The following is a 26,885-nucleotide window of genomic DNA, read 5'->3' on the forward strand; positions in this document are numbered from 1 at the left end:
GCACCAATGATTGATGCTCTTGGAGAGCTCAAGGCTTAGGACTACCTCTTTTTCCTCAAAGCACCTCTAGAGATAAGAGGAAATTAAATTTTTGTTAATCACTGTTGGTTACTTTTGGTTTATATAGAAAAAAGTCCAGAAGCAGAAGGCTGTGTGGATCAGAAGCCCACGGAAGGGGAAAAAAATGAAAGCAGAACAAAGAAATCTGAAGAACCTGAAAAACTGGAAGAAAAGAGTGACAACCAGGGGGAGAAGGATGGTAAAAACAAACAGTGTAAACACAAACGAGAAAAAGAACCCGGCCAGCAGGGGAAGCCTAAGACACATGTCCAGGACAAAGATGAAATTAATAGTAAGGAGAGAGAGCAATCTGAGTGCTTCTGAGATATTATATTCATTTTACTTCATGACAAGCTAGATGTGGGAATGATTTGAGTCAAACTACGAGAGCCCAGTAGGCTTCGAAGGATAGCATGTGACTGCTAGCACTAAGCTCAGGAGAGGCACTGACTCTCCCAGCTACCCTCTTGCTGGTTCCTCTACATTCACAATTCCTTAGAATATTTTAGCCACCACGCGTAAGAGAGCTGCCTTCCAGAAAAGCTCTGTAACTTGTGTTTTATTGTACAAATGCAGGCTGCTTCTATAACAAGTTAGTGTTCATGCTGAGGGAAGCCTCAGAGACACACACGTTGACTTCTTAGACTTAAACAGAGCCATGACTTCTATAAAAATATTTATGCCGAGAGGAATGTTTTTCCCTCGTAGCCCCCCCTTTTCTTTTTTTGCCTATCTTTTAATGAGTCTTGCATCTGTAGAGAAAGGCTCGTTTCAAAGGGATTTATCTGAAGTGCTCTGTGTGTCTGTCTGCAGCCTTTTCTGATGCTGACATTAGCCACCACCTAAAAATTCCTGAATGACCTGCCTTGTTTTCAAGTCCCAGTGTCTTCTTTTGTGGGGTGCCAGAGGAGTTTTCTGTATGTGATGCTCAGAGGAATGCATGTGGATTCTGTAGCAAAAGTAACTGCTACAGACAGCTCTGGGCCCACTCTGACTCTCTTGAAAAGCTAGAGATAAAAGTGGGGTCATCAGAGCTCCTCACGTAGGCACTGAAAACATGCATTCAGGGTGAATGGAAACAGGACAGAACTTCAAAAGAAAAAAGACAGGCAGAGGGCAAAGGTTATTTCATCCGATCTTCTCCTAGTACTGCCTTATCTTTGTGGTGCTGTAGTCAGTTCCCAGGCCACATAGGAAGGGCTTTGCCTGTCATTGCACAAAAAAGCCTGCCTTCCCTTTCAACCAGCCACACAGGAACTGGGAGACATGTAGAGAAACCAAGAGCAAACCTGATATAGTTCAAGGACACAGTTTTCAAAATGGCTTCATGTAAGACTAATGGGATGGGAAATGGAGAGTACTTCTACTGTCTTAACTCTGGTGCAGTATAATACCAGCACGGGCTAGCAGAGCAGGGCAGACACACTATAAATCTGTCCTAATTGCTTGATATATTTTAATCAGAGCTTTCACCAAAGCCCCGTCCACATCCCCCACAAATGCTGCCATCTCTGAAGAAAGACCTAAATGGCCCAAAATTGCACTGAGGGTATAGGATCAGAATGGAGAAATAATGAATCTCAAAAAAGGGAGTTCAACCCTCAACCAGTATCCTTCAGGTGATGCAAAGTAGATACTGGGGGAGATCATCAGAGAACTTGCCTCAGAACTTGTCAGTGACTCTTGCAGGCAAGTATGAATTGAGCTCATGATAAATACAAAAGCAAGGATGGTACCTCAATTGCCACTATATGCAGAACTATCTAGCTGGTGTCCACGTGAACTTCTGTAAATACAGGGATGTTTGTATTTGACAGAGTAAGGTAAAAGGAAACCTAGATTCCTTCACAAAGCAAAAGAAGAGTTTGTCATAAACATAATTTTATTTAAAGTAAAGCTACCCATTCTAGATTATTTCAGCCGATCTGTATAATACACAGTGCTCTCATGTACAACATACTTGGGACTTTTTCCTGAGTATCGTTTATAATGACAGTCATACAAGCCACTGATGGAGGTGGGGCTGGTTTCACCCAGATGGCATTGGCTGCTCTCCACACAGGCCTGCTGGGTACTGAACAATTTAAGTAAACTGCAATTGCAAAACAAGCCTCCCTACAAAGGCTTAAGCATTCTGTGTAAACAAAAGTGGACAGGGTCTTTAGTTTAAATTTCTCAACTCCCATAATTCACATTGCCCAGGGGCTTAATTTACTTCAAAGGAAGTTTGTTTTGTCTAGAAGCTGACGCAATAAAACATTCTGATGGTGCTATTTACAGTAATGCATTTTTAATCCTGAGAGAAAGCCATCCCATGTAGTGCTTATGTTAGGTACTGCCTAAGTCTTGAGCTGGCCTCAGCAAGGGGGTAAATTTCACCTACCAGGATAAAAGGCAAATGTGGGTTTTTTTAAAGCATCATGATAAAAGAATGCACAGCTGGGCAGATGATTTGAATGGCAGATTTCAACCTGACTAGAAAGGCAATGTGCTGATTGTTTAATGTAATCTCTCAGCCTATCTAAGTTTCTACAGACAGCAATCCCAAATAATCTTCCTGCTACACAATGAAAACAGAAAACATGTTTAGCTTTACCTGATCCAATGAGTTACCTCTCCACAGACCATTACAATTCTGGGCTCTGCTTCTCCTGTCATTGATATGTGGGTGAATCTCAAGAAATTGCACTGCAGTTAGAAATCTTGCCTCTGTTTGGTACTGGTGTGACTGGAGAACCTGGCCCTGACACATGGTGCTGTATTTTACTGGGTATGTGCTGTTGCTTCTGCACTTATTGAATTGTCGTCATCAGAACTGGGATTAAAACGTGCTTCTATTCTTTTTTTCATTCTTGATTTCTTGCCTTTCAAGTAAATACCTTCTTCGAGCCAGAGCCAACAGGATTGATTCCAGGAGTGTGCATTCAGAACCTGGTGAAGATTTTTGCTAACAGGCCCAAGCCAGCAGTAGATGGGATGAGTATTACTTTTTATGAGGGCCAGATCACAGCCTTCCTTGGTCACAATGGAGCAGGAAAGACAACCACCATGTAAGTCTGTGTTTGAGAAGCTGCAAATCCAGGGAGGTGCTCTATTGCTCTGTCCAGAGGAGCAGTCTTCACTCTTCCCTTGTCTCTCTACCATCCCTGCAGCTAGCTTGACACACAACATCAAGTTTTTCCAGACAGGGAATTGCTGCCCGGCGGCAAAGAGAAGATATCCTGGATTAGCTAAAGCCCTGGGAGGGAGGCAATGCATGACACAAACAAATGAAAGTCTAGAGAGAAGGAAGCAATTCTCTCCCCCCAAATTCATTTTGCTATGGCCAAACTCCTGATAGGTGAAGAGGGAGGAGGATCTTCTGGCTGAAAGAGCTGAAGATTTGAAAGCCACCACACTCTACATGTTCTTGGTTTCTCTGTCTAACTGGCTTTGTCAGTCACGTTTTTTGGTCTGTGTGGAAAGGAGTATAAAGTATAGGGCCTCTTTAGACAAAGTAGTTACATATATGCAAGATCCATGTCCAGATTAAAATGTCCCTCTAGTCCCTAGCATCTAAGGAAGCTGGACTTTAGGAATGTTTAATTTTGTTTACATGGAACTTTATTTGGCAAAATAGGATTAATTGGTGAAGAAACCATTTCATGGGTCTGTGACAAGTTCACCAAACATTGAAAGAACTGAACTGTTTCATTATGTTTGTCAGCAGAACACTTTAGGTTTTTTAATTAAAAAATACTTTTATTTCAAATGCACTTTAAATTGCCTTTTACTTTTTTCAGTTTGTCCACAGGAAATATGTTTGACCCAAAATAAAAGCATTCTAATCTGCTGAAATGTTTTATAAATTTGTTTTTCTATTTTCCTGATAAAAACCAAAAACTATTGCTTTGAAATTTTCAGAATGGAAAAATCCATTACTCATCCAAATATAGTAACAGGTTCCACCCATTTGCAACGTAACATTTGGCCCCCTTCCATTTTACACAAAATAAAGGTGTCAGGCATGAGTCAACATGGCTGGAGACCTCAATCCATTATTCTCTATCTTTGTCCTAGTGAGCTCATTTTAGACCCATTTGTACCTAGGGGTGATGTAACATGCTGAACAAACTAGACTGAAGCAGAGTAGCTGGCCAAAAAAATTTTTTTTTAATGCAGGCCAGAACCATATAGACAGGTGTATTGAAAATTATGTTAGGAGATCCTCAAGATTCTCACTGTAGCAGGGCAAGAGTATTTATATCTATGCTTTTTACTGGAGTTGTTTCATCAAGGCTCATAGTAAGAAGTCGTCATGCTCCATCTAGTGGAATCATGCAATGCGTCTTCTAATCTGACACAGAAAGATAGGAGAGTGGGAATTTCCTCATTTTATTTTCCCAGGTCGATACTGACAGGCCTCTTCCCACCCACCTCTGGAACTGTGCTGGTTGGTGGCCTGGATATTCAGACTCATATGGACTCCATTCGTCACAGATTAGGCATGTGCCCTCAGTACAACATCTTATTCAATCAGTAAGTATCATTCCATACTAGCTTTAAGAACAAGGGTCCCAGTCTGCATACTTGACATATCCCCAAGGCTTGTGGTGTTTTTCTTACTGTGATGGCAGTAGATATATCTGAGGGGCACTTCTCCAGCTCTTAACACATGCATAGGCTAGGTGTTGTCCTTCTCAAGTAGAAATCTCCATTTAAATGAGAAAAAAGGAGTTTCCAAGGAAAATGACAGTGCTCTTGGTGTTGGTCTTTTCTGTTGCAGTGTGGGTTAGCAGGAGTTCAGCTTGGGGATTCATGCACTACAAATTTAGACCTCCTAAAGCAAAAAAAATCTGAACCAATAGTGCAGTAGCAGGATATTTTTATGCCCGTTTTGCACTACCACCCTACCATTTACTACCTTCTCAGGTCATTTCCAGCTACACTGCCATCAATTTGTGTTTATCTCAAGAGCAGACTCTTCCTTAATGCAGCTACTCACATTAGCTCCCATTTTATTCCCATAAATGGGTAGCTTGATGCCGCCTATACCTGTTCCTTTAGTGGTGGGTTCTGCTTTGAAAAGGCGGAGAAAGAGCCTATGACTTTTTAGTGAAGTGTGTTGACCCCAAAGAAGATCTGTGATACAGATTTAAGGTAAAGCAGGCTGTCTTCTTTTAGCAAGGTAAAGCTAGAGTGAATTTATTGCTGCTTGGGAAAAAAAATCTGCTTATTCATTTAAATTGCCTTGGTGCCTTTCTGTCTGATTTCACAGCATTACTGTAGCAGAGCACATCTTGTTTTATTCTCAACTGAAAGGGAGATCCAGGGATGAAGCTGAGCAAGAGTTGGAAACAATGCTAGAAGACATGGGCCTCACCCATAAGAGGAATGAAGAGGCTCAGAATTTGTCAGGTGCCCACAGGATTCTTCTAAGATGTTTTTGCTGCTGCCTTTTCTTTTGTCTTTGGGCAGTTATTGTTCGAATTACATGTTTGAGGCCATATTCTGACACATTACTGTGCACTGGGGAGGTCTTTACTCTCAAAGAGTAAATGGGACTGTCCAAATAGTAAAAGTAAAGCTGGCACAAACTGTCCCTAAAGCTTCTGTTTCTTATAAATGTACAACAAATTCAAATATACTTAAAGGTGCTATTTTTAAATGAGTATAAAAAAAATAATCTGTCAATGTAAGAAAAAACCAAAATACAATATTCTATTATTTCAAGGCAAATGGAATATTATACTATCGTGCTGCTCCACTGTTTGGATCAGTACTCTATAATACTGTATTACTTGGTAGGAGTAATTTCTTTTATTCTAAAGTTACAAATGCATGTAATGTATTTGAACATCACTTTCAGATTCAAAAGCCGATTTGAATAAACAGCCAGGTGTTCTTATACTACTTTGTCCTGATTGCAACTATAAAAGCTGGCTAGCTTCAGATGAGAACATGAAAATCCCCTATCTTCCTGCTTTTGCTTCTGGCAAGAAACAGAAAATGCAATGTGTAGGTGAAACACATTTTTAAAAAGCAATAATTTTTTTTAACAAGCTGTTCTGAACTTCAGAAGAAAAATGTGACTATTGATTTAACTTTGCAGAAATATTTGTCTGAGGATGGGTTTTGTTTTACTTGTATCAGTTTGTCTCCGCACTGAAAAGCGGTGTTAATTACATCCCTGACACTTACGTAACTCATCAGAGACTCCTGGATGTGTCTGTCCTCTGATAGGTGGAATGCAAAGGAAACTGTCTGTTGCCATTGCTTTTGTGGGTGAAGCAAAAGTGGTAGTCTTGGATGAGCCCACTTCTGGAGTTGATCCATATTCCAGGCGATCTATCTGGGATCTTCTGCTGAAGTATCGCTCAGGTAACAGGTTTGAGAGTGGAAATTGGTTGTTTTCTTTTTAAAACGTGTCATAGATGCAGCATGTGCCTGCTGTGTAAACTGTCATGAGTAGTGAGATATGAATACAAGTAAACAAGGTCCTCTGAACAGATACCTATGGATGTGGCAAACCTGGACCTGGTGCTGGTGCAGAGAAAACCCTGCATAAATTGCCAGAAAACGAAGAACAATTTTGAGTTCCAGAGAGAGTCCATGCCTTGAACATTACTCCTTATTCCTTCTAGGCAGAACCATCATCCTCTCAACCCATCACATGGATGAGGCAGACATCCTTGGAGACAGAGTAGCCATCATATCCCAAGGGAAACTCTTCTGCTCAGGCTCTCCTGTATTCCTAAAGAACTGTTTTGGGTCTGGCTTCTATCTCACTCTTGTTCGCAAGATGAAAAACACCAGAACTGGAAGGGCTACAGTAAGTATGTAGCTTCCTCCCTGCACATGTAATCTGAAAAATACTTACACATATTCATGCACTGCACTAAGGTAGAAAGCAGTTAAATGCTACTTGAGGCTGTATACAAAATTAACTTCAAAATGAAGCAAGCAATGAGAAAATTTGATTACACCTTATGAAATTCTATTAATACATGAATCTCTGTAAAAATCTTCTCTGGTTTTATAAATATATATTCAGCCAGGCAGGTGAAAATAATAGGTGGATATGAAGCCCTCAGTGGTCTATAGTTCACTCTCATCAGTTAAGTATGTCAAACTCTTAGCAATCAAGTTGCCTTTGTCCATACACATGTCTTTCTGATGCTTGCTTTACTGGTTGTAAACATGGTGTAGTCTAGTAACTAGCTCAGATACCAGAAAAGCCTACGTTTATCCATATCTAAATCAGCCTCGCACAGCTTGAGAAGCAGGGATCTTGATTCTTTCTGTTGTTAGTAGTGCTTCCAGTCTTAGAAGCAACATGATCTAACTCGCTGCTGATTGCAGTTTCACAGGTATTTTGCATGCAATTTAGAACTGATAGATATGCTTTGTGCAGGTGGATTTATGTTTTCTGCATTGCTTAATCCAGTCCTCAGATTACTTTCAGTATAATATGTTAAAGATGCTCCAGATATGACATATTTTTCACTGACTCAAGCCATTCGAAGGCTGACAACCCTTACATCCGGTTTTGCATGTATCTGAAGCACTTTCATCTTTGTATCTGTTGCTTGTCCATGCTAGTCACTTTGTAGCTGTGGATCTCAGTGCTCCTGCTCCTGCTCCAGCTGTGCACACAGGGACAAAGAAGGAGCTCCAGAGCAGGAACTGGATGGTAAGAAGTGGGATGGTTTGGCATTCCAGCACATAGCTATGTCTCCTGTTACGCTGCTGTCTCATCTTACAGGTCAATGCTGCTGAGGCCCACTTCTTCAGTACTTCTGTCTAACATCTGTATTGTATTGTAACTTGAATTTGCTAAGGTTTCATTGTGGTTTTGCTTACCATTGCCCCTTTTTGATGTATACGTGGCCTCAGATACAGATGATGAACTGGAAGGTTGCATGCTTTAGAAGTATAGACTGAGTTTTGAACTACTCTGCACCAAAATGTGTAGTCTGTTAATGAAAACTGTAGCGTATCTAGAGCAAAGGAAACTGACTTTCTCAGAAAAAGTCATTTTGGCTTTTCTAGGTAAGAGAAGAACTTAAGAAGATATTCCTGAAGTTTTTGTTGTGCTTTATTAACAGACCTGAAATAATTTCTTGATACATAGTTCAGAGCATAATTAGCAACGTAGCCCAGTCTAGTACAGAATTAACTGAGATATCTGTGAGTTATGTAATAGAGCAGTCCTCTTTTGTATAGTGCAAACAATAGCTTTTGAAATCGTGCTTAGCATGATTAAATATTTATTCTTTGAACACTCTTCTGACTTTTCACAGGAGATCTGAATGAGCTAGCAGAAGTAATTCATCATCATATCCCAGAAGCAAAATTAATTGAAAGCATTGGTCAGGAACTGATTTACCTTTTGCCCAATAAACACTTTAAACAGCGATCTTATGCCAGTCTCTTCAGAGAACTGGAGGAAACACTGGATGACCTGGGACTCAGCAGTTTTGGAGTTTCAGACACACCACTTGAAGAGGTAACAGACAAATTAAAGTATCTGCTGATCTTACCATCAGTCCCCCAAATGAGACTGTTGCTGTTCTTAAATATGTAATCTTACTAATTCCTAATACCCCTGTCAAAACAGTGTCACATGCCCTGTGGCACACTCAGAAAGTTTTTGGGATGGGCGTAGAGAAAGGATCCAAGCCTTACTTCATGTTAGCCTTGTTGTGCATGACTCATTAGCCTGAAAGTTGTCTTCCATTGTATCTTAGTTTGTTCCTTTATTTTCTGAGATATTTCATAAGAAACCTCTGATTGTATAATAAGCAGGAATACTGAAAAGGTATTTGAATTTTTTTCCATTACCCTAAACGATTATGTATACAGTTCCAGAGGTCAGGTTATTGTGCCTGTTTCTATTCCTAACCAGGAGACGTATTTGTCTATGGCAGGTTTTCCTAAAGGTCACAGCAGAAGCTGACCCTGGAATGCAAAAAGCAGGTACAGATCCATGAATCAGTATTTGATAAACTTTTCTTGGGACTATTCTGTATGCTGAACACCAAGTAAAGAAGAGCCTCAGAACTCGTTTGTATGGTGTTCTTGCCAAAATACATTTGGTCAGCAAATATCTGTTTTTAGGGCCTGACATGTTATCTGAGATACAAGATGAAGTCAGCAGAATGACTTATTTAGATTGGATGAGGTTCTTAACTATGTAAATAAAAGTGGAGTGTCAAGCCCCCAAATGTCAATGGCTTTAGAAATTTTATAAAAAGTACTTTGCTGACCATTAGTCCATAAACTACATACATGATTAACTTGTTCATCCTGCTGAGTAAGAGAGTGTTAACTTATATGATGCCACTAGATACACCCACAGTGCAACAGTTGTAATTAAAGCAATCCGGTGATGTGATATATACAGTTGGTAAAATCAGGAGCTTATTAAAATGATTGTGCTACCTTCATGTATGGAAGATTAGTGTCTTCTCTGCCCCTTTTCATCTTAACCTAGAAGACACTCAAGAAAATGGTTCTACTCTTGGCAAAACTTCTGCTGAAAACAAACCAGCTGAACAAACCACACTGAAAACTAATGACACTTCTCGAATGCCAGTATGGATAGCAGGAGATCAAAATGAAGGAAAAGGGTCCCGACAATATAAAGGTTTTCAGCTTGTACATCAGCAGATCAAAGCACTGCTCATCAAACGGTTCCACCATGCTTCCCGCAGCCACAAGGACTTCCTAACCCAGGTAGTGACTTATTTTTGCTGTTGTTTACTCTTTCCCACAACATTCTCAACACTGTCTTTCCCAGCAATGTCTTCATGCAAAGCAACAGACGTGCTCCAAATGGGTAACAGTGCCCCTACCTGTTCTAATTATGATTCCAACACTTCTGCCTCAGTCTATTTCTTTCTGCCTAGAGTCTGTCACCCGCACCAAGTTCATGATTCAATCGCTATTAGCCCAGCATTTTATTTTTAAGATAATACAGTTCTGTGACAACAGAATCTTAACTGAAAGCATTGGAAATTAAATTGTTGGCATTGAGGAGCTAAACCAGATCGGATCTGTGTGCTATTGCTGTTCCTCCTTTGTTTATAGATAATTAGGAGGTGTGTACGGTGTCACTCTACAACATATATCTAATAACCTAGTGTGATGTTTTCATGTTCCCTGCAGATTGTTCTTCCTGCTAGTTTTGTGTTGCTGTCTTTAATACTTACAGTCATTATTCCTCCATTTGGAGAATATCCCGCCTTAACCTTACACCCTTGGATCTACGGACAACAGTTTACTTTCTTCAGGTAAGAGGAATCACTGAGTAAAAGTACATCTGTCATATATACACCTTTTTCTCCCTAGCATTTAGGATGATGGGGCCCTGTCTTACTGAGTTTTTCTCACTATGTGGTATGAAAAAGGATTAGCTCCATTGGAATCAGCAGACTTAAAATAGCATGAAATTGGTGCAAGTGGAGAACACAGCTGCTAGTATGTCTAACCAATAGTCCTTCAAATATCTTGCTATCTTTGGTACTCTCCTTTTCCTACCTGAATTCATTACCTCAGTACTTATACAGTTACATATCCTGCCTAACAGGAGATCCAGGACAGTAAGAAATCTGACTGTTTCTGATATGCCATTGAACTATTCCTGTATTCATAATCTTAGAGAACAATAAGATTCAAGCCTATCGGCTAACCTGTGGTAGATTTATTTATAGTTAGTATAATATTAGGGAAAAGTTATGGAAACAAGATGAAAGCAGAGACTCTTAGGTTTTATTAATGCTGCTGCTTTGCAGTTTCTCCCCACATAGTATTCTTTGGCTGGGTCTCTTTTTGTCTACTAGCACTTTGTCTCCTTTCATTCTTTATAGAAGCTTCAGTTCTGTTCTCTCCAGGTTACTGCACAATTCCTCTGTGCTCTCCTGAATATTTGCTTCACCTTCACTTCCACATATGCCAAAGCTGAACTTGCACCAAGTCAAAATATGTGCAATGTATAGGAAATTTATAAACAAAGTTTAAGTCCTAGACAAGATCGCAACTAGCAGAAAGCAGCAACACCGAAGGCAATAATCCTGAAGCATTTTCCTTGAGTTTCATGCTTAAAATTCACATGAAACTTTAATTTAATTGACACATGGTAGTGTATGGAGCAAAGTTTGATATTCATACTTGCCACAATATTGGCGCTAGCAGTTTTCTGTAGCCTAATGTTACTAGGTTGTTAGCTGCAGACTTCACTATTAGCAGCATTGTCTCTTTGGCCTCAGTAAATGAAAACACAGGATAAGTTTTTCATCTTCTGATTACTGACTGTGACAGGGCTGAGAGGGTAGAAAAGTGGATTCAAGCCTTTTTGGAGAATATTGCTATAAGACTATGTCAGAAGTCATGCTTTAATATTAGGAGAAAAGGATCATTGTTTTAGCCTGTTAACCATCTTGGAAAGTTCTGGGGTTTTGCATAAATAAATAAAATAATTGAATTATCAGTATTTGGAGGGGAGCAGTTGGTTCTGCCATATGGCTGTCTTTCACCAGTTGCTATGTGTACACCAGTACAATATCTTGAAAAAAATTTTTTATAGAGAAAGTCCTATCTTATTCCCTTAGCAATGAGCGTCCTGGCAGCGAGCAGATGGTCTCCCTCACTGATGCTTTCTTGAATAAACCAGGATTTGGAAATCGCTGCATGAAGAATCAGCCTCTTCTGTAAGTTGCTAGCTAATCTCTCTTGAGTGAGACTCTAGCAGGGTGTTACTAGTGAAACAAGAATGAATTGCCTTGACTTTTCAGTAGAGCCAATGCTTCAGGTATATTGTCGACAATAATTTCTAATATCAGGTCAAAAGTAACAAACAAAGAGCAAGACAACAATGCCATTGGATTAAGAATGATTCACAGTGCTCAACATGACTAGCTGGAAGCCCTCTTGTGTAGCCTCATATTGAGAATTAAGCAACCTTGAAATATATGTCAGTAGGCCAGTGGGCTCAGACCCAAATCTTCACAGCGTCCTTGGCATTTTCGATGTCTAAGTCCTCTCAGGTTCCTCCTGTTCCCACTGGTGTATTTGGAAGCAACAGCTTCAGCAATTGCTCAGATTATGAAGGAGGAATAGTCTCTATGATTTGAAGCTATTCTTACTCTGGAGGACAACATTAGTAGAGCTCTTTAACATTTTCTGTGCTACCTATTTACCCTGCGTGGGAGTCCTTCTTTGGAGGCATTTGTCACTGGCATGCCGTGCTTTGCCATTTGCTCCTTTTCTCCTGCCTCTCTCCTAGTCGTGATATCCAGCAACTTGATTCTTCTGGCTGTCTTCTCCTCCCTCTTCCTCTTCCTGTCCTCTGCCTTGTACAGCAGGAAGGAAGAGGAAACTTTAAAAAATAGAGAAAAGATACCACATGAACAAGGAAAAGGATGGTTTCTTTGCAAAGATATGTGTCCACTGCAGATTTCGTGTGTACTAATGGGTCAAACACAGTCCCCTTGTTCCTTCAGTGTCCTATCTGCAAGCAGAAGACAGTAAACTTGGCAGAGATGTGGGCGGAGATAATGTTTATTCATGTTTAGTAAGTACTCTAAAATGTTCTTACTATTAATAACTCACAGGATAACGGCTGAGAGGAGAAACGTCTGCTGAGAGCATTGTGAGTTTGTGGATTTGTGAGCTCTCATGAACTGTATCTCTGCACAGCTTAAAGAATCTGTTCCTCTACACAGGAACTACCCATGCAATAATATGCCAACTGCCTGGAACACACCTGCTGTTCATCCTAACCTAAGCAGCCTCCTGCTGAGCCAGAAGTGGAGCCCTGAGAATCCTTCACCTTCCTGCAAGTGCAGCACTCACAAGAAACTCACTATGCTGCCAGAATGCCCTGCAGGTGCAGGTGGCCTCCCACCACCGCAGGTAGTGTCCCTGTGTCATAAATCTTTGTAGAAAAGTTTCATGGCAAGTGCTGGAAAAGGGATTAATGTGTAAGTACCTTGCCATGCCAATACACATGGAAAGAATTAAGTACATTTTTTTAAGGGAGCAAGAATTGCTGGAATTTGGAATTCAGTTTCAGGGGTATTGGAAAATCTTGCACATTTAAATGAAAATTGATTACTATTTTCATCCAAATTGCAAACTTTTCATATAGAAGAAAATTACAAAAATTTTAACAACTTATCAAATAATTTTAAAAGCTCAATATTTTTTGGCCTCAAAGAACAATTCTATTTAGAAGATTGCCTTTCTTTAAAGAAGGGAAGAGGAAGAAGAAAGAAGGAAGGAAAGAAAAAGTGTCATGATTTTTAAAAATCATGGGGTGGGATAATCTCATTAAAAATGGAAAAATTAATATTGAGTCAGCCCCAAATAATTTTTTACATACCTTTTGGTTCCATTTCTAGAAAGAAAATTCTAAGGTAGCAAACCAAATGTTTGTATGCATGTGCATGGAGATTAGTAATTTAATAACCACTGATGCTGTATGGAGATGAGAGCTACATTCCCACCTGTTCCTATCACTGAATAATCTTAGTAGTGCCCTTTACAAAATGTGCTTGCTCTTTTGAAGAGCAAAAGAAAACTATAGCCTGTTAGTGTTTACATTTTCTAAATGTTTTTCTAACAAGTTAAAGAAAACAGAACTGCAGCCACTTTCAGACTAATAGCTCACTAATTTAACATCTCACCATGCACATCATTCAACTTTAATATTCCTGTTTGCCAGGCTGCACACATTAGCCAAAATGACTAAAATAATTCTAGTTTTAACACTAATGTCACAAGCTTAATCAATTTCTGAATCCAAATCCATGACACGATCTCTTAAATATACTATGACACTATGATTCTATGATTCAGCTTCCTTTGGTTTCTCTATCACTAGTCACAAAAAACCAAAGCAAAATTGTTTAAAATATCCATAGGATTCCTGTTTATGAAGCAAAAAAAAAGAAATTAATAAAGAGGTTATATTCTTTCCTTATTCACAGCATCCCAAGTAATCTCTGTCCAACAGACAGCCAAAGTTGAATTTTGCTAATTGCATGCTAGTATATTTGAGAGGGAAATTTTGTCTAAAACTTCAAATCCAAGTAAGATGCAAAATTATTTTTTTTTGTTTATGTGTGGCGATTCTAGTCGTCTAAGGGAAATGTATTTTTTATAATATCCTAATAATTTTACAGGATATAATAATTTTGTATAACTTGTCAGGAAGAAACAGTTCACATTTGAGTCTCCAGGAAAGCAACAGTATGTAAATAATTGTGAAGTATGTCTGAGCATAGACAGCTCGTTTAATGAAGGCACTGTGAGGATGCTACTGTCTTCCTGTGGATTGTCTAGAATCAGCTAGACATACGTAATGTATCTTCTGTGTCATTTGGTACTGCTTCTCTGTGAACAAATGTAGGAACATCTGGACAGTTCATTGGACTTACTTTCCAGGTCGTTACTAGGTCGTTTCAGGTTGCAAGCTTTGCCCTCTGAAACTGCCCAGGAAACTTTTAAAGTATATTCTACCTTGGGATAAACTCAGCAAGTTTGAGGTCTTGCATTTCACAGTGACCCCATATTTGCAAAAGACTCACAAAGGCATCATGTGGCATAATTTTCATTACAAAAAAAGAGTAATTTTCATTCGAAGTCTTTAACATGCTAGTGAAGATGAAGTTTTCATATCAATTTTTATTTCAGCTTTCTAAATCATAGAAAGCGATCTTATCTTCACCGGGACCTCAGTTTATTTGAAAATATTTCTTCTTTCAGTGAAGAAAAAGCCTTGAGCAACTGTGGCCTTTGTTGCAAATAACTCTGGTCGTGTTTCAGAGTGAAGCGCAACAGTTTTGTGTCAGGCATTGCAAACTTCTGTGACTTCATGATTTCTTCTGAAATCTTAGTAAAGTAAGGATGTTTGGGTTAGCAAATGAATGACCCAGTCTCATTTCAGTGATACTATGAACATGAACAATTCCTCTGAACCAAAGCTACTTTTGCAGTTTTCCTGACAAACACTTAATAACTTTAGAGACTGTAAAGTTTACTGTCGTTGATTAGGTTTTCTTTTCTTTCCAGAGAGTGCAGCACAGCACAGAAATTCTTCAAGATCTGACCCACAGAAATATTTCAGATTTTCTGGTGAAAACGTATCCCACTTTGATAAAAGGAAGGTAGGGATGCATGTGTCTGTTTTTCATATGCGATATTTTGTACCTGGCAATGAAATTCTCATTTAATAATAACATAGCACCTGATGTGCCACAGTATTGTGTAGACTTGAGCATCATGTCCATATTCCTGATGTAAGAATAGGAGATGCTCATTTTAGAGGAGTTATACAAATAGGTATAATTAAACTGGGTACTCCTTTATAGGCAGAGCTAAGTTTCAATGTTGATTGAATGCCATGTTAATGGTAACTGTGTCAATGGTGAGAAAACTGGTGCCTCTGCAAGGCATGATGAACTGCCTTACACAGATACTAGTTTGTGTCCCTGAAGAACGGTAGCCACACCCGTATGACCATCTGCCTGAGTTAATTTTCACTTGCTTCCCAGAAGTGCTAAAGAGCCAAAGGACAATGTTACATAAATACATCCATCCTACTGATAGCTCCTCAGCTTGCCTGAGTGTCATGCATGGTAATCAGCTGTGCAGTGTCCATGGCCTATTATTTCTAATTCAGGCCTTGCTACCCTTTTCAATTCCTAGCAGAGTTCTTGAAATTACCATTGTATGAGCTGTGTGCTGGCTGCCTTTGGCTGATTCCTTTTAGCACATGTCATAATTGCTTTAGATAGATCTTTTAAAATCAATTCATTATGGATTTAGAATAGAGACAGTATGTGTCACTTTAGAAATATTGCTTATCTTTGTATGAGCTGGAGATGAATCATGTCAGAAAACAAAGTAAAACAAAAAAACAAAAGCCCACTGCAGGGCATACCAAAAGTCCTGACAACCCCACAATTCAAAGTAACCAGCAGCAATTAAAGAAAGAGAATAAAACAAACAAAAAAAAAGCTGTTCAGGGGAAACTGGAGATCTGCAAAACATAGGAATTTACCTTTAATTTCCATTTAAGCCTGACAATACCATTGACTTTGGCTCAGTGCACTAACAGACAGGATTCTCTTTGTCTGTTTCAGCTTGAAGAGCAAATACTGGGTCAATGAGCAAAGGTAAGAAACCAATTCACAGATTATGGCGGTAAATAAAGGAACAATGAATTTCTGTTTAACCGTGGTGCCTCACAATATTTCTCTGAATGGACAAGGGGAATTGTGGCAGATAGTATAGAACAAAGAGATGGCTTCAGTGGGAAATAGGTTGGGGGTCAGCAAGGGTTTTATAAGGACAAGAGGTTATATTTGTTTGGACTACCCCCACAAGGATGAAGGCCAGAGGCACACAATGGAAGTCTCACAGTTTTATTCTCTACAAGGGTCAGACTAATGAGATCTGAGTGATGGAAAGTTACAATACAATACTGCACTACATTGTGATAGTGCTCTGACACAGCTTTTTCAAAGTGCAGCATTAAAATATGAACCCTCCAAAAAAAGAACCTGGGTAAGATGAAACCTAGACACTAGCCTATCAAAGTTAGAAGTTACAACTACAACTCCTCATCCCCGCTCTGAATACGTGCAGTATTTATAAAACAGATTCCACTAGTGCTCCGCACTTACGAAGAGGCATCAGCTAACCCCAGTGTGATGTCTACACTGCAGATACTAAGCTTAGAAAGATGACTGATTAGCCTAAAGAACGTACTTATTCAGTTTTTCATCAGCAGTAGGAATTCACTTCAAAGGCAGCAGCTGGATGACTGGCTTCCTTCATGGAATATCTGCTTATTCATGTGCAAACATTACTTTCTATGGGATTAGACTTTGGTTCATTTCATGCAACAGTATTTATCATTATGGAGTATTGGGTGGCACCAGCATTAGTGAATACCTGCTCTTCTTCAGGGCAACTGAAATTTTAACTGAGGTCCATGCTGTCCAAACAGTTGTATGTCAGTTATCTTGATTTAAAGATTCTGCACTGTAGAAATAACTGTTTTCTCCAAATCTTCTATCTAAATAATAATTTTTTCAGGATCCTGGCATGAACCCCTCAGAAACTTACAGAACTTCTATTATTTGTAAGCCCTATATAGACCTAATATAACTTGTTAGAAAAAGAGTGGAGACTGTTATACATGATTTATGACACATAAAAATCAAACTTACGTTAAGTGGATTTTTAGTATTGCCATTAATGTACGGAGTTTTGGGTCTGTGGTAGAAGTGACTGATGATACTGTTCTCTTTGTTAGATATGGAGGAATTTCTATAGGAGGAAGGCTCCCAGTCCTTCATGTTTCTGGAGATCAAGTTGTCAATTTTTTAAGTGATCTTGGCCGAATGATGAATGTGACAGGAGTAAGCATGATTTTTACTTTTTTTTTTGTCCCTTTACTAAAGAATTCTTACAAATCTGAAAACCTGCAGCACCAGATATCACCCAGACAGCTGATCTTTAGCCTTTTCTTTTTCTATTTTAGGGACAAACTTCACTGGCTGCTGCTAAAGAAATTTCTAATTTCATTAAATACATGGAAACTGAAGATAATATTAAGGTATTTGCTGGAAGTAGTCTGCTAACTCACAGTCTTTCTTGACATAGACGTCAAATTGTGAAAGTATTGCTAGTGGCATTCTCAGATGCAAGAACAGCTGAAACACTATACTTATCAGTAATATGGGATACAGTGTTAATGCAAAGTTATTTCTAACATAAGATTTTTTTAAACTGTGTTCTTTGTACTTCTTACTTTCCTAAATACTTCCGAGTAGCACAAATTCTGCTAGATCTTAAAATGTGCTCCTGTAAAAGTCTTTGACAGTGGTTGTCCAACCCCTTTAACAGCATAGTACGTGAGCTCCTCCTGCTGGACTGTGTCTGGGAGCTATGAATGCCTGGTGCTGGATTCTTCCCTGCTGACAATGCCTACCAAAGTAGCTAAAAGGCAGCCAACTTTTCTCCTGCAGCTCAAGGTTATTAGTGAAGGCTTCTTAAATGAATTTGTGCTTTCTGACTCTTTTAGGTGTGGTTTAACAATAAAGGCTGGCATGCTATGGTTAGTTTCCTTAACGTAGCCAATAATGCAATCCTTAGAGCTAACCTGCGGACTGGCCAAGCCCCTGAGGAATATGGGATCACTGCTGTAAATCATCCTCTGAATCTCACTAAGGAGCAACTCTCTGATGTCACTGTGTAAGTCTGTGCTCTTCTGCTGGCTTTTACCCCTCCCTCTACTGGCAGCTTACCGCCTCCAGTGTACTCTCACTCTGAGGAGAAATAGTTCAAATGACAGAACGTGGAAGCCTTTCCCTGAAGTTTTATTCTAATCGAGGATTAGATATACAATCTATTCTTTTCTATCTCGTTCTATTCCTATAAGAGTTCATCCCCATCCCATGTAGGAGCTATGACCATCAGTTATATGTGATTACATGTTTCTGTTGATTCCCAAGCACAAAGATTCTGAAGTCTTTGTTCATGCCCCAAAGTCAATAGATCTACTTGTGAAATAACACAAAGATCATAATGAAAAAAGGAATCTGAAATTGTCCTTAATTGACTACAGGCAGACAGTAGTCAACAACCTCTGTCTTGCTGCTAAGGACAGCACACAGGTGGATTTTCAATGGTAGTTGGGTTGGTGTATTCCAGAATCTATAAGCAAACATTTCTTGCAAAAGACACCCCTAAGAAGACATGACTGCCCACTCGTGTTTCCTATTAAGTTCAGAAGTCAGTGAAACTACAAACTCCTGCCTTAGCACAGAGGGAAGATCTGCACTTCATCTCACCGTCCGCAACTTGCCTCTTCGAGTCCCTCTTTTCCTAGCTCCCAGAGCATTTAGTGTATCATGCCTTAATGTCTAGTTTGAGACACACTGTACAGGAAAGGTTGTCCAGCTGAGATATATAGAGGAGTTGAACAGTTCCAGAGAAAGAAGGCAAGTAAAAAATTTGGCAATGTTGCCACCAACATCCATATTTGTTAGCTACAAACCCCAACACAACTTGGGAAAATACACTAACACATTCTGAAATTGGAAGAGTCTTCTACTTTCAAAATAACCTTGCTACTTCTAGATCTTAAAATTCCCTCCAGATTCCCCCAGTGCTAATATAGTGTTGTGTTGCATACATTCACTTGCTCACAGTCCCTTCCTGTGCTCTGTTTTAGGCTGACCACTTCAGTGGATGCTGTTGTTGCCATCTGTGTGATTTTTGCCATGTCCTTTATACCGGCTAGTTTTGTTTTATACCTGATTCAAGAACGTGTATCAAAAGCCAAGCATCTACAGTTTGTCAGTGGTGTGAGCCCTGCGATCTACTGGCTAACTAACTTCATGTGGGATATAGTGAGTAACTGCTAATCTGATTTCATAGCCTGCAATTATTCCTGGGTTTGCATGAACTGGGGACTAACTTGTGATTTGAGTCAGGGTGATTCTGAGCATTGCAAAGCATTCATTTCTTTAAGTGTTTCTCAGAGAGCATGCTAAAGATCTGACCTCCTAACTAATTGCAAATGTAGAAATTAAGCCAGGTGCACAGCTCATTATTCAACTAATGAGGTTGAAATTGTTGTAATCTTAGGGTTTCCAGTCCTTACAACTGAATGTATAATAAAATACAACTTACCATAGCAGGGGAAAGCACAGTTGCCTGATGCTAGTCACTCCTGCCCTCTAGAACCGTAATGTGTTTCAAGACGTTCTAGAAATCTAAGTGGGAGATTCACAGGCTGCTGGAACAGTAGCTGGAGGCCAGACAAAATATTCTAGGGTGTCTAAAATGACATAGATGTATTTGCTTAGGTCACTGAATCACGTTCACTGTGTTGTTCCAAAAGGATTTAGACAAGGCTCAGCTACCCTCCCATTACTCCTCAGGCCACTTTGTCACAAAGGAGCAAATTCTCTGCCTGGTTGAGGCACAGCAAGGCACTTGTTTTCTACCCACACCTTCTCAGCAAAGAGAATGGCCAAGGGCTTATGTAATAAGAAAAGCATGAACATGGAGTTGAAAAAATTAAAAAGAAAAAAATTTAAATAATTGAAAAGCCCAAAATTCTTCAGGCTCTGGAAGGTGCTCTTTCAGGAGAAGATAAAGCACAGCATTAATTTAGTAAATGAGGGAAAAGAAGCAGGTCTCTCAGTTCCTGTCCCCTGCTGGTTACAGCAGGCTCTCAGTAGCTTCCTTGACAGGAATTCTGCTAGGTGGTGGCCCTTGACAGCGTGACGCAAAGTTATTAATCAGTGCTAGCAGTTCTGTGAAACACCATCTTCCATTCTGCCTGGGGAGCTCTGTGCATTGCTGTAGAATAGCACTACTAAAACAGAACAGAGAAATTGAGAAGAGCAGTGGGCAAGCATACTCTCTTTAGCCTGCTCCCAGGAATGTGGCTCAAGTAACTAGCTTTTTCCCTCCTACACAGCCTTTGCATCACCAGAAACTGCACTTCCCTTGCATACGGACGGCCTCTTTCTGTAGGCAACCTGCCAGCAGGCCCATGAAATAATTTGCTCCCAAACCATAATCTGAGAAACAACAATATATGTTGTATTTTTGATGAACAGTCTGATAAAAGATGTCTCAGAAAAATGTTGAGTGCTGCCAGGGACCCATTGATTCAAAAGCTTGAGTGTGACTAGTCTAGCTCATAAATTCCAGTGTTCCTCCATACAAAATCCTTTTGAAATGATGTGTAGGATCTGGATATGTTTGCAGACCTTCTCAGGTCTTACACACTGATCTTCACCCTGTGATGTGGCAGGTGAATTATGCATTGAGTGCTGGAATGGTTGTGGTTATATTCGTTGGATTCAACAAGAAAGCATACACTTCTCCGACTAATCTCCCTGTGCTTGTTGCCTTGCTGCTTCTGTATGGGTGAGTGTTCAAGGTTGTTCCTGCATGTGGGGCCCTGTATTTCACATGGAAATTATTTCATGTTACTGAGCTCTGTACTTGGTGAAATCCAGCTTTAAAGAAAAAACTGAGTGGGTACAATACAGGTTCAAACTGAATTCTGTCCCTGCTCCAGGCTATTTACACCCTCTGTCTGCCTCATGGTGTAAAGGAGACTTCTTGGTCACTGCCTTACATTTTTAAGCATTAAATGTGATCCTTACAGGAAAATATATTTGTTTGGTTTGTTGCTTTCTGATATGTACATTGTGTAGGAATTTAGTGGTTGTTCATTTGCCTCATTGACAACCAATACTAAAATAACTTTCAGCATTTAACCCAAGGGCAAAGAGTACTGAGTCTTCAACACTTTTTTTTTAGCTTCAAATGAGCATTTGTGTTGGGAAAATACCATTTTATAAGGCTGACTGAAATTCACTTTTTCTCGTTTAATTAGTGAGCATATATTTTCATCTATAAAAACATATTCCTGATAGCCCTGCAGCTGATTTGGTCTAGGCAAAATGATCAATCAGATCTATTTCTAGAGTCAAAGAAAGAAATTAAGCTTTTCACATCCTCCTATGTGTATCATAAATTAAGCTTAAGAGGGAACAGTTCTTTTCTGAGCAGACTACCTTTAATTCTGAAGTTTTTGTGTTCTTTGAATGAAAATCCTGAGAAAACACAAAGCATTATCATCACTTAATCTCTGTAAAATACACAATGTTAAAAAATGCTATCAGAATGTTCGATTGTTTTAATTTTTTGTTATATCTTTTTAAAGTGCAATAGTGGTATCTTTAACAAGTTGTCTGTGGCTCTATATATTTTTCTAAAATACAGTAATTCTTGGCTGTGTGGATGGACATTTACATTGTCTTTGCATATTTTAAAGCATCTACCAAGATGAAACTTTCAGAAAAAATATAATCACATGGCCGTCACTTCAATAATAATTTAATAATTTGCTACTCAAAATAAAAAAACAGAAAGGAAGGTAAATTCATAGAATCATACACTAGCCCTTGCATCCAGTTGTAATGGGAAATTTAGGATGACTCTTTTTGACCTATATATATTGTCCTGTTAAGCAATTCAGGTGCTTGTTACTGAATTCTTCCTAGTCAGACTGATTGTTGCTAAGCATTGTAAGGTTATTCCAGAGGAATACTCCTCTTGTGCTGCTGTGTCTGCATTTGCTATGTCCCAGAAATCATGGCACAGAAAGGTCCAAATCATGAGTAAAAAGCAATGGTAGAGGAGTTAGAAAAGAATATAAAAATTTACAGAGTTTCTGATTTCTTTGGGCAGTTCCAAAGGCTAAGGAGTATCTATCAAAGCAGTACATTGTATTTGCTTTATCTAACAGTTCTTTGTTTCTACCTCCTGGTGTACAATCCAGTGAGACATGCAAGGATACCTGGGGTGATAATAACCTTGCTAGCATGAAGTTTTCTCAATTTTAGCAGTTTCTATTGCCCTGCATTTTAACAGCAAAAAAGAGGAAGCAGAAAAAACTTTTTATCTAGTAACCAAGGAAAGAATACTGTAGTGGTATCTCTGCCACTTTTCCATTTCCACTCTGCCACATCACCATTTCATTACACTTGGGATGAGAAGAAAGCTCAACTTTATTTTAATTAGATCAACTGACATGAGACTACTGAGAAGCTGTTATCATAGTTTTTCTATCTTTTGCATGCAGATGGGCAGTAATTCCCATGATGTACCCCGCTGCTTCTTTCTTCAGTGTTCCTAGCACTGCTTATGTTGCATTGTCTTGTATTAATCTCTTTGTGGGGATCAACAGCAGTGCCATTACCTTCATCCTGGAGTTATTTGAAAATAACCCGGTAAGTAATGTTTTTGTTGATACTTGGTTTTAAAGAGCTGTGCAAAGGGTGTCCAGGCATAACCATCTCTAACAGTAACTGTCTTTATCTTGCCGTTTTTTCTGTCACTAAATGAGTGGGGAACTTGCTGAGTAACTGCAGAGAAAGTTGAGCAGAATGACCCAGAGAAGCGACTCAGGGCAATTGACATCTTGGGCTACGCACACAAGGAATGACATTGAGTGTTTTTCATCCCTATGAACAAACTTCTGTACACTTTCACAGTTGTGAAAAGGACATGGTACTTTGTGCTTGCTTCTGCAGCTTGGGTTGTACAGGAAGAGGTAGAGGGTAGAAAATCAGAGTCACCATTAGTTAAGGAAAGATGTTTACTCCTGCTAGTCATTGTGTTAGAGGAGATGTTCTGCTTATAGTAGCATTTTGAGAATTTCCCAAAAATGGTTTAACATCACCAGGAAGGTGACAGAAAGTACAAGAGTAGTAAGAGTACAGTGAGTGCCAAAAATAGTTCTTAGAAAGGCTAAGAGATTGGTTTATAAAACACTGTTGGCTTGTATGCACTACTACTACCACCTCTACAGTTGCTGATACTCTGGCCACTGAGACTGGCACCCTTTCTACATCTGACAGCAATCCAATTAGCTATCGTTACTGATAGTGCATTTTCAAACACCACATGCTGATCAAGCGTTGTTGTTTGCCGGGAAGGAGAAACAGATCTTGGTTCAGTTCATGGTTTCAAGGGCCAACTTTACAATACCTTCTGTCTCTGGTGTTCCTCATTCTCAGCCATGCTTCTTGATAGTGCAGGGTTCAATCCAGTGCCATTCAGTCTATGGGAGAGCAGGCCAGTATTGTTATCTCTGAGAAGAAAATCTCCATTGTAGACACTGTGTCTCCAGAGGGAAAACTGCCCTTCTCTGGATTCAGTGTTGGTGCAGATAGACTGCTACTGGCACTTACACTGTTTTGGGTATCTCCACATTGCACCAAAGTCTACTGTGTAGTTATGCCCAGACAGTGGTGCTTTTCAATATTGCACTATGGAAATATTCCAGCTAAAAATAAAGATGTTGCAACAGAAAAATACCACTCTTTCTTTTTGCTCACAGTTGCCGTTTATAATAGCTGACACCAGAATTACGTTACCTCTGCTACATAGAGACATAATTCATTACAAAGATTAACTTCTTTCCCCATTGACAGTTTTTTCACAAGCACCTCATCTGGTGCAGTGTATGCCAGCATTCTGCTGTGCTGCATTCTAGGTTGCAGATGCTTTGGGTGTAACTTGATAAATACTCTGTTGTAAGAACACCTCAAGTTTCTCTGACATGACAAAGAACTTTCCACTCATGTTGCTATGTTTTCTTAAAGAAGTCTGGTTTCAATTGCTTATGTTGTTTCTGTTTCTTATAGTCTTTGCTGAAGTTTAATAAAACATTGAAAAATGTGCTGATTGTCTTCCCACATTTTTGCCTGGGCCGTGGACTCATAGACTTGGCTATGAACCAAGCTGTGACTGAAGTATATGCCAGGTTTGGTAAGTAAGAGCCAATAAGTAACAATTTGTATCAGTGTCACATGTCCTGACCTTGGATGAGATGGTTGGAAGTGTTATCCTGGAAAATCAGTGGCTGTTTCTGAAATTCTCCACTTTTACAACATCAGGTGGATGAGGAGTATGAAAGTTCAACTGCTCTGAAGGAATCACAGCTGCTTATACAGCTGCCAGAACTCTATGGCCCAACCAGCAGTCTGTATTGGAAATGAACCTATTTGTTCAATGCCAGACTCTAGTCTCTTTTCATCATGTGTTCTGAAGTCCTTAGATCATTACAGTTATTTCATTTCATTTGAATATTTCAGTGGCCCTCATGTTAATGCTTGTAGTGGCTGCTGTTCTTCAAATGCATCCTCTTGGGATACAGCTGTCTTTGATATCAGACAACTTCTTATTAAAGAATAGTCATATAGCAGAATTAATCTGATTTTATTCAGAAAATGTTTGTCTTTCACATAATTCATGCCAATTTCATGTTATTATATCCAAATTAATGCATATTCAGAAAGCTTATATTCATTTTTGCTCCCAAGCATCAGTACACTTGGAAAATACACTTGGAGTGTATTTTCTTAAGAATCTTTGTAAGACATTGGAAAATTGAGACATTGCCTGATCATGATCAAATAAAATACGGATTTTCATCCTAAAACATTATGATTATGCCTTTTGTTCTCAGGAGCAGCACTTTGTTTCAGCAGTATTTCACCTTGCTTTCTGGTGCTCTTTCTCTGAAGGTGAGAAGCGTGTTTCCAATCCTTTTCAGTGGGACTTTGTTGGAAAGAACCTGGTTGCCATGGCTGTTCAAGGGGTTGCATTCTTCATTCTGAATCTCCTTATGCAGCATCGTTTGTTCTCCACAAGATGGTATGTCTGAAACCTTGTACTAATGTTCCTTTATTAGGGTGAGTGTCTTTGTTATTCTCTATATCCCTCTCTTTTCTTTTTCTCTAGATTTTTCAGCTTTTTTTTTTTACTTACCTGATTTCATCTCAATTTGTTGATATTCTGGTTCAAGAAAGCATTTACAAATGTGCATTATCTTAACAGAATTCAAGAATATATTATTAAAGTGAGTTATTTTGAATTAAGATTTTAATGTAATTTTTTTTAATTAAGACACTGTAATAGTGAGATTATATAATAACTTTCAAATTCTGTAGTGTCATAAGTACTGGCATGAGGTACTAGCCTGACATCCCAAGACAGGAATTCTAGTCCATTGCACAGCACAGTTGCAGCCTGGACGCTATGCAAGATTCTCCTCTCTGCTTTACAAATGTGTCTTTGCTCAATGAAAGCAGCTACCTTCCAGGTGTGAGTGGGACATTCACTCCTGTTTGAGATTGCCAACCAGAGTACTGATTGGTACAATTATGAAAATACTGTCTTGGAGGGAGGTCTACTCAAAAGATCTGTCGAAGGACTATCATTAGCTACTGAAGAGCTGCCAATTAGCGAAAGCTGTGGCTGAGGGGCAGGTTATGTCATATCAGTGACTAACAAGGCATGCTCTTTTGAGCAAGCCATTTCCTTCCTTTTTAGTATTTAGAGATAACTTTTAAAGGTCGGGGATTCTCCCAACAGCAGGAATGCTCCAGCCAGTGTCACATTGTGATGTTGAAGTTTCAATCCCACTGCTTCCACCAATCACATTTTTGGCAATTGATTAGCCATTGTATCATGCTGTTATTCTAACTGCACCCAGGGCAATTCATTGTTTCTGCAGTCACTCTCCTGGGTTTTTCCAGGTTTTCTGAGACTGCCATGTCACCTATTATTGGTGAAGATGAGGACGTTGCAGAAGAAAGAAAAAGAATTATGAATGGAGGGAACAAAACAGATATCTTAGAATTACAAGAACTGACCAAGGTAATATTCTGAGAAGAATTAAACAAATTAGTTTAAATTTATTCTTTCAGAATGTATTTCAATTGTGGATTCAGATGGTATTGTTTTCAAAATCAACCTTGTGCCTTAGAAAATAACAATCTAACTTATTTTCTAAGTTAGAAAATAACTTCTAACTTAAAAGTCAAGTCTTGATGCGTTATTTGGCTATTTCCTTTGATTAGAAATCAAACCACAGGGAAGTCCAGCAAGGACAGTGCAACCTTCCCTGCTTAAGGGGTTTTTTTAACTCACATCATCTGACATGACTGTTATCTATTGAGTGTCCATTTCTACTACTAGTCTTTTCTTCTACTATGCTGTTTTTGTTTTGGTGAGTTTCAATATCAAGTTAACCTTTTGGTTGCTCTCACTTTGAGGGCTGCAGTTACTGCTAATTTATCTTCTTTCCAGACATGGAAGGCATCTGAGTTATGCTATCAGAATGCATGCAAAGTTGAGCTACAGAAATACAAAGATTACACACATTGCTGGTATCTCATAAATAGAGAACTGGAGTATTATTCTTCAGACTATCTTACTGTATTGTTCCACTT

General features: G+C 39.1%; 1 protein-coding gene across 1 annotated transcript in view; it reads left to right on the forward strand.

Moving 5' to 3' along the window:
- Nucleotides 1-26,885, forward strand: part of ABCA4 (ATP binding cassette subfamily A member 4) — a gene marked incomplete at both ends in the record, with an annotated part of 55,039 nt that overhangs the window by 22,568 nt on the left and 5,586 nt on the right. Inside the window, 24 exons of the mRNA XM_082002756.1 lie at nucleotides 128-352; nucleotides 2,933-3,110; nucleotides 4,447-4,578; nucleotides 5,318-5,457; nucleotides 6,283-6,420; nucleotides 6,684-6,871; nucleotides 7,642-7,732; nucleotides 8,343-8,548; nucleotides 8,970-9,018; nucleotides 9,536-9,777; nucleotides 10,210-10,334; nucleotides 11,652-11,750; nucleotides 12,765-12,954; nucleotides 15,115-15,209; nucleotides 16,188-16,220; nucleotides 17,366-17,471; nucleotides 17,594-17,668; nucleotides 18,137-18,306; nucleotides 19,289-19,466; nucleotides 20,885-21,000; nucleotides 22,727-22,874; nucleotides 24,294-24,417; nucleotides 25,176-25,305; nucleotides 26,190-26,310. Of these exons, the coding sequence (XP_081858882.1) occupies nucleotides 128-352; nucleotides 2,933-3,110; nucleotides 4,447-4,578; nucleotides 5,318-5,457; nucleotides 6,283-6,420; nucleotides 6,684-6,871; nucleotides 7,642-7,732; nucleotides 8,343-8,548; nucleotides 8,970-9,018; nucleotides 9,536-9,777; nucleotides 10,210-10,334; nucleotides 11,652-11,750; nucleotides 12,765-12,954; nucleotides 15,115-15,209; nucleotides 16,188-16,220; nucleotides 17,366-17,471; nucleotides 17,594-17,668; nucleotides 18,137-18,306; nucleotides 19,289-19,466; nucleotides 20,885-21,000; nucleotides 22,727-22,874; nucleotides 24,294-24,417; nucleotides 25,176-25,305; nucleotides 26,190-26,310 (3,299 nt within the window). The remainder of the gene's footprint in view (nucleotides 1-127; nucleotides 353-2,932; nucleotides 3,111-4,446; nucleotides 4,579-5,317; nucleotides 5,458-6,282; nucleotides 6,421-6,683; nucleotides 6,872-7,641; nucleotides 7,733-8,342; nucleotides 8,549-8,969; nucleotides 9,019-9,535; nucleotides 9,778-10,209; nucleotides 10,335-11,651; nucleotides 11,751-12,764; nucleotides 12,955-15,114; nucleotides 15,210-16,187; nucleotides 16,221-17,365; nucleotides 17,472-17,593; nucleotides 17,669-18,136; nucleotides 18,307-19,288; nucleotides 19,467-20,884; nucleotides 21,001-22,726; nucleotides 22,875-24,293; nucleotides 24,418-25,175; nucleotides 25,306-26,189; nucleotides 26,311-26,885) is intronic.

This window comes from Phaethon aethereus (assembly GCF_964289735.1).
Source record: "Phaethon aethereus genome assembly, chromosome: 8".
NCBI classification, from domain to species: domain Eukaryota; kingdom Metazoa; phylum Chordata; class Aves; order Phaethontiformes; family Phaethontidae; genus Phaethon; species Phaethon aethereus.